This window comes from Pecten maximus, chromosome 9, assembly GCF_902652985.1.
Source record: "Pecten maximus chromosome 9, xPecMax1.1, whole genome shotgun sequence".
NCBI lineage: Eukaryota > Metazoa > Mollusca > Bivalvia > Pectinida > Pectinidae > Pecten > Pecten maximus.
Window position 1 is genome coordinate 27,569,114 of NC_047023.1, and position 7,526 is coordinate 27,576,639.

At 36.5% G+C, this 7,526-nt stretch overlaps 1 protein-coding gene across 1 annotated transcript; it reads right to left on the reverse strand.

The window, feature by feature from the left end:
* Positions 1–498: 498 nt before the first annotated feature.
* LOC117334328 lies at positions 499–2,760 on the reverse strand. Its single transcript, XM_033893869.1, has 2 exons — positions 2,191–2,760; positions 499–1,506 (listed from the first exon to the last, which is right to left on the reverse strand). The coding sequence occupies exons 1-2, from the start codon at positions 2,374–2,376 to the stop codon at positions 985–987; spliced, it is 708 nt and encodes a 235-aa protein (XP_033749760.1). The 5' UTR covers positions 2,377–2,760; the 3' UTR covers positions 499–984.
* Between the last annotated feature and the right edge of the window lie 4,766 nt (positions 2,761–7,526).

Here is a 7,526-nt window from a genome sequence, read left to right on the forward strand (position 1 = left end):
TTAATGGGCACAACTAGGGACAAACGGGAACCTACACGCAAAGTTTGAGAAATATCCCTCCTTTGCTTTTCAAGAAATAGGGATAAATAACTTCCATTGTCAAAATGGAAGTTGACCATCTTTCGGCCATTTTGTTTCACCAATTACAATCAAGGTTGAATGGGCACAACTAGGGATCAAGGGGCATAGAGTGATTAGACTAGTGCACCATCAACAACAGGTGGCTTATAATTTTAATGAACATGTAAACATGTGTAGTACTACAGCAGGTTTGAACACATCACACAACCACACTGCAACATATATATGATTTAACATCAAACTAAATTTAAAGATATTATGTTATGTTCAGGAACAGTTCATATCAAATCACCCAATATGCATGCGACATGTTACAAATCACATGTATAAATGTTTACGGTACAAGAGTACCATCATCGGTACAATAATTTATCCTATTTCAACATTAACATTCTTGCACACAAGGTAATTGTTATCTTCAAAATTTATATCTCATTTTTTTTTGGTTTTTTTTGGCACTTACTTTTGGAGGATTGGGTCTAATAAATTATAATTAATTGATAAGATATTTGGACAAAATCCACCTGCTTAAAATGACATTTGGTCAGAGGATCGTATATAATAAATCAGATTCTTTTGGTCGGTAGACACCACAAAAAACTATTCTTTAGTCAGTAGACACCACAAAAAACTATTGTCCAAAACAAAATCAACAAAGATCTACAATTCTATACTCAACACAATAAGCAACCATTTACAACAGTGATTTCACCCTTGTAGTTACTTCTATATCAACTGTAATCTTGATCTTTGTACAATACCACACAAGTTTTCAATTTTAAACTGACATGTACCAGGACAAAAACATTTAATGCATGTCTGAACTGTAGCAGTCTAAATCACACAAGAAGACAAGATGTCACAGTACCACTGAAATATCTGGAGACAGCAATACTCGATAATTCACTTGTTGCCTTCTTCAAAGTCACTTTCGGGAGAGAATGCATCACTAAGATGGTTATCTATGGAAGGGTAGCGCCACCTTATTCTAGCCACCACACAGCTGGGGGGTTTCGGTACTTCTATGTCACCTTTCCCAAGGTTATTCCACTGCCATAGGATAAAGCAGCGATAGGCTTGGCGTCTGTACTGGGCATTGGAGATATTACCAAGTTCTGTAAAGTTTTCGGTTGGTAACCCAATGTCTAGAAGGCCCATGAGGAGATGGTCTGGCCTGAGACACACACTGCGGAACGTCGGGTGAAAAGTGAGACAGGGAGTCTGGCCACAACACATCCGCATCAGGCTATTGTCCATCTCCACACACTGAGTACAGGTGCACCATTTAGGGGGCGTGTCTATCTGGACCCGGTGGTAGGGGGCGTGGTCAGGTTTTACATAGGACTCCACATGGAAGGGGTCATCTTCCAGCATCTGTATCAGTGCTTGTCGTGTTTGTTCAAGTGTCATCCCCAATATTTCTTGCTGAAATCAAAACAATGAAACATTCATTCATCATAATTAATTTGGAAAATCAGGCATGATAATATAGATAATCAAATATTGCATTAGCTTAGGACTCTTGACAGAAGTTCATGAGAAGCCCAGCACCATTCTAAATCATACTTCAATCTGCCCCAATTATACTATAGATGTATACTATAGGTGTGTTACTTGTGTGGAAATTTAGTTGAGAATCTGGCTAGAGTAGGGTTTTTGTCTTTTTTCCAGTCTTTTGTAACTCATCATAATTTTACATTTGGTTCATTAATCTGCCTTTCAATGACACCTCACTTATAAATAATTTCACGTTTTTTATATTTAACTATTATTACCTTAGAACTTTTGATGATTTACTAAAATTTCCCCCATTTTATGACAAATTATCATAGTTTCATCTGTATATTGACAAAACCGTGGTCTCACCTGAAGTTTTGACAAAATCATGCGGTGTCACCTGTTTTTTTATGACAACTGATCATTACCTCACTGGTATATATATGGAAAAAAACCTACATACTTAACATACATTTGTATATCTATGTTTCCAGGACAACAGACTCATAGTACCTTATATATATTTGTGTGAGTTTCGTAATTTAATAGGATTTTAGTACACTGTATAACCTTTCCTGAACCCTGGGGACACCTCTGCCACCATAATCTCACCTGAATTTTCAGAACAACAGAATGTTCTTGATAAGTTTCCAATTCTGCTTCTCTGTCAAGTTGTTCATTCATAGAAAATTCATCTGCGTTAATCCTAACGTTACGAATACTTTTGATAGCATATGGAGTTGTTTTCTTCAACTTCGTTCCTTTCTTTTTCCTGCTTTGTCTCAATGGCAAAAACATTCCCTGACAGAAAAGTAAACATAATATTAAATGCTTTACATTATAAAGATACACAGTTCGAAATGTTTCATTTCATTTCAACTTATAAAATTACAAACTACTCTTCATATGAACAACATCCTCTTTGTATCCTCTATGATATAATATCAACTTGTTCTATTTTACAACAATCATGAAACAAGTGTTATTACAGTTATATACCGTTACTAGTTATATCAACAGCCCTTGTTGGAAACATGTGAGGACTCTTATTGTGGCCAGTAGGAGAAAACTAGTCTCATTGAAAAGACAAGTGTGTTACCATTGTACCACCTGACCACATACTTTGTTTTGTTTTTGTTTAACGTCCTATTAACAGCCAGGGTCATTTAAGGACGTGCCAGGTTTTGGAGGTGGAGGAAAGCCGGAGTACCCGGAGAAAAACCACCGGCCTACAGTCAGTACCTGGCAACTGCCCCACGCAGGTTTCGAACTCGCAACCCAGAGGTGGAGGGCTAGTGTTAAAGTGTCGGGACACTTTAACCACTCGGCCACCGCGGCCCCTGAAGTTATGAGGAAATGTATGATATTGCATATTTTATCATGGTGTGTTGACATGGCAACCCAGCGTTACATAGCATTACGATCAGGAAACAAGTGGGGAGACTGACGTTATGGCTGATTTTCACAGTGAGGTCTTGAACCATATGATTTGACCTTGCGTCCGCCAAATCTATGAAAGTTTATTTGGGTTTTTAAAAACGTATTCGACCCTAGAATTAAAAAGTCTAATGAATGAGATAAAAAATTCTTTCGCAGGAGATAAACAGTCGTACGAACGAGATAAACAGTCGTACGAACGAGATAAAAAGTCGTACGAACGAGATAAAAAGTCGTACGAACGAGATAAAAAGTCGTACGAACGAGATAAAAAGTCGTACGAACGAGATAAAAAGTCGTACGAACGAGATAAAAAGTCGTACGAACGAGATAAAAAGTCGTACGAACGAGATAAAAAGTCGTACGAACGAGATAAAAAGTCTTGCGCACAAGACAAGTGTCTTGCGAAAGAGATGAAAAGTCCTACGAACGAGATAAAATTAAGTTCGTACGAAGAAGATAAAAAAAACATTCGAAGGAAAAAACAAGTCGTAAGAAGGAGATAAAAATCCTACCAACGAGATAAAAAGTTGCACAAAAGAGAAAAAGGTCGTACAAATGAGATAAAAAGTCGTATGAAGGAATTAAAAAGACGTACGAACGAGATAAAAAGTCGTGTGAACGAGAAAACAGGTCTTGCTAGTGAGAATAAAGTCTTACGAACGAGAAATAAAGGCGTGCAAACGAGAAATAAAGGCGTGCGAACGAGAAATAAAGGCGTGCGAACGAGAAATAAAGGCGTGCGAACGAGAAATAAAGGCGTACGAACGAGAAATAAAGGCGTGCGAACGAGAAATAAAGGCGTGCGAACGAGAAATAAAGGCGTACGAACGAGAAATAAAGGCGTGCGAACGAGAAATAAAGGCGTGCGAACGAGAAATAAAGTGGTACGAACGAGAAATAAAGGCGTGCGAACGAGAAATAAAGGCGTACGAACGAGAAATAAAGGCGTACGAACGAGAGAAAAAGTCGCATGAATGAGATAACACGAGGCCCATTGGCCTTTAACGGTCACCTAAGTTTTGATACATTGGACCTTGAATGAAGGTTAAGGTCATTCATTTGAACAATCATTATAACCCTTTACCCATGAATGCTAAAAATCCAATATCAGGTCTTAGGGCCTCTTGGTTATCAAGAAGAAGCTGCTTAAAGATTTTGACATATTTGACCCCTGTGACCTTGAATGAAAAGTCGTACGAAAGAGATAAAGAGTCAAACGAAGGATATAAAAATACGTACGAAAGAGATAAAAAATCTTGCTAATGAGAATAAAGTCGTACGAAACTGATAAAAGTCAAACGAAGGAGATAAAAAGGCGTGCGAACAAGATACGAGGTCTTGCGAAAGAGATCAAAGTCGTACGAAAGAGATAAAAATCTTGCTAATGAGAATTAAGTCGTACGAAAGAGATCAAAAGTCTTGTGAACAAGATAAAAAGGCGTACGAACGGGTAAAAAATCGTATAAATTGGATAAAAAGTCGTACGAAAGAGATAAAAAGTCTCGTGAACGAGATAAAAAGGCGTACGAACCAGATAAGAAGTCTTGTGAACAAGATAAAAAGGCGTACGAACGAGATAAAAAGTCTTGTGATCAAGATAAAAAGTTATACAAATGAGAAAAATAGTCGTACGAACGAGAAAAAAAATTGTACGAGCGAGAAAAATATTCCTACGAGTTAAAAGTCTTACGAACGAGATAAAAAAAATATCTCTCACTTTAAATATTACGCAAGAAACGCGATTGTTGTAGGTAATTATTATAGGTATATCAAACAATCGTCCATATTTCTTAGTAACCATTCTAAGAGTGATAATGAAACAATGTAAGGTATTTTTGTAATTCGTTTATATATTTTCACACGAATATCGTAGAATCTATGACTTTATTTACAAACCCAATGTTATCCTAAGTTCATACCTATATAATATACTGTAGTATATATTGTTACGTATAGTGCTATGTGTCACTACACAATGTATGTTGACACGCTATGTTATCATATGGTAGGACTACATAAGTCCTAAGATGGACTATTTAAGGCTAGGACCGTTGGAGAACGTATTTGTCTATGCCCTAGGTTACCATCTCAGGTCCTAGAATGTACATAGTTCACCAGAACTAAGCTGATGAACCTGATATTGTTCGTCTGGTTTATGAGTTTGTATGCAATATTTTACCAGGACGCAATAAACATGGCCAGGTTTACGGGGTTTTAATAGCTGTGTGTGCGGCATGTTGATTAATCCACTGCATCAAGCAAGCAGCCGCACACAACATTATAACAATGTGTGTCATACCAAGGCGCGAAATGCATGTTATGTACATGCAGAACATGAATTATCGGTAAAGTTTCAATTATCCCTTATCATGATTCGTCACCTACTGTCGCTGTGATAGCGGTACTAGGCAGCATGTTTCTCTAGATAGCATCTAACTCGGAGGTTCTAAGAATCATATATAGATCACACATATAATAGGTTTGAAAGGGACAATAGCTAAATACGGTGTAAATGTTAAAATACTGTATTTTTAAAACTTACCTGTATCTCGTTCGTTCTCCATCTCCTTTATACCAATTTCTGGTGTACGTTCACTTCGATGTGTAATTGTTTTTTCGCTGAAATATGTTATTGTTGTGAAGGCATTCAGTTGACTCTTGAAATTTAACATTTTCAAAGTAAAACCACGTTTTCCATTAAATCTGAAAGTTAAAACGTTACGTTGAATAAGACATGTCCATTCAAACCTAAACGTCCAGTTTGTTTAGGGGTCCAAAATAAACTGATGATGGTCTCCTAAAAGCGCTTTTGTTTTTGTAAATCACAGTAGAACAGAAAAAGAAATCCTGTACCATCTAAATGCCTTATGAAATATTCCTATGCCACCAGTTAATGACGAAAGAAATTGATCATCATTTGTGTCTTTGAGGTCAGGCAAATAAATCTCAATACGAGGGATGACATTCTTAAAATTTCAGCCAAGGGGTTAGCCAAAGAAAGACTTCCCTGATCAGCCGATAGAGTCCTTCACTTGGGAGATTTACTTCTGTTGTTTTTCCTCAGTTGGATATACCCATGGATCTCGTCGCTGTTTCCTTTAGCTATTTTTCATTTTCATTTTTTTTCCATTATTGTTTTGCCGGAGTTTGTGACTTCTGTAGTTTCTGTCTGTATGTGTTGACGATGCGATACTATTTCTACTGGGGAATATATACTAGTATTACATGAACAAGATCATCATATGATGATGTTGATCAACTGTTACCGAATGATGTTTGCAAACAAATATCACCTGCGTCATTTAAAGAGGTGACACGTGTTAACATCAGTTACATTCATTTTGATACCAATTACATATTGATACATATATAAGCGTACTTTTCACTCTGGAGAAATTGATTTAGAGGAGCTAATCCCTCGTGCTTTTTGTACAATCACTCTAAGACGAACTACACGCGTTTATCACGTCACGTACATTAAGTTGTGAGAAGTAACAACCCGTAAACATGTTAAATACACTCTTCACGTGATGTGTTACTGTTTCTTCATTGAAATATGCCATCCTTGTCAGGGCATTCACTTGACCCTGAATCAACCTTTTCCTTTTTTAAGATTTCTGCTGTGTTGTCTTCAGCATCTGTTATTGTACCTCGATACTGAATCTATTATTTTCTATAGTTTCTTTATGGATCCTATCCCCTGTTTTATTTAGGTTTTTTTTTTTATTTCTTTTAATTTTACTTTACCCAATTCTCCGTTGTTCTCCCTTCACAATAGATCAGATATTTGGAATTACAAAGTCATTATTGTTTGGCTTCGTCAGTGTTATAATTTTGGTTTTTCAATGGATCCCGTCGCCATTTTCTTCAGTTTTGCTTTTATCACGCCTTTTAATGTTACCGGAGTTTAGTATTCTAAACTTTTCTTTTTGTACGATGCAGTGTATAAAGCTACATAGTTTCAACATGAACAAAAGGTCACATATTGGAACAGCATTGCCGAGCTGTTACTCAATGATGTGTGTAAACAGATCTCCTATCCGCGACATTCTGAGATATGAGATGTGTCAAGGACAGACTTATTTAAACAGCTAGGCTACACTTCACATCAAATATTTACATTCTCTACACTACGATATCAATTTTGATTGAAGCATATGATATGCTTACTTGTGTAAGTCATGGGCAATTTATAGTTAAAAGTTAATTCCATTCAGCAAACGAAAGGCAAAATATTATTACATATTAAAAGATCTTTACCTGTAATCTACATCTAACTGCAAAATTCTTCTTCTTTTTTTTTTTATTTTGAAGTTTTTGAATTTTGTCTTCGATATGAATGATTCAGGCAGATGTTCTCAGACTGTTCAGAACTGTGACCAAATGACGGTACAAGCGAAGAGTGGTCTATCTTTTTAATGACCAATGTCGGCCTTACTCAGAGTCAAGGGAGGTAATTCATTTTTGAAAAATATAAGAAAGTGTTTGTTTGCCGTTTATTCCACAAT

Coding starts and splice junctions, on each gene's coding strand:
- LOC117334328 (XM_033893869.1), bottom strand. CDS start 2,376: ATGTTTTTGCCATTGAGACAAAGCAGGAAAAAGAAAGGAACGAAGTTG. Junction 1,507..2,190: donor CTGTTGTTCTGAAAATTCAG/GTGAGATTATGG, acceptor TTTTGATTTCAG/CAAGAAATATTGGGGATGAC.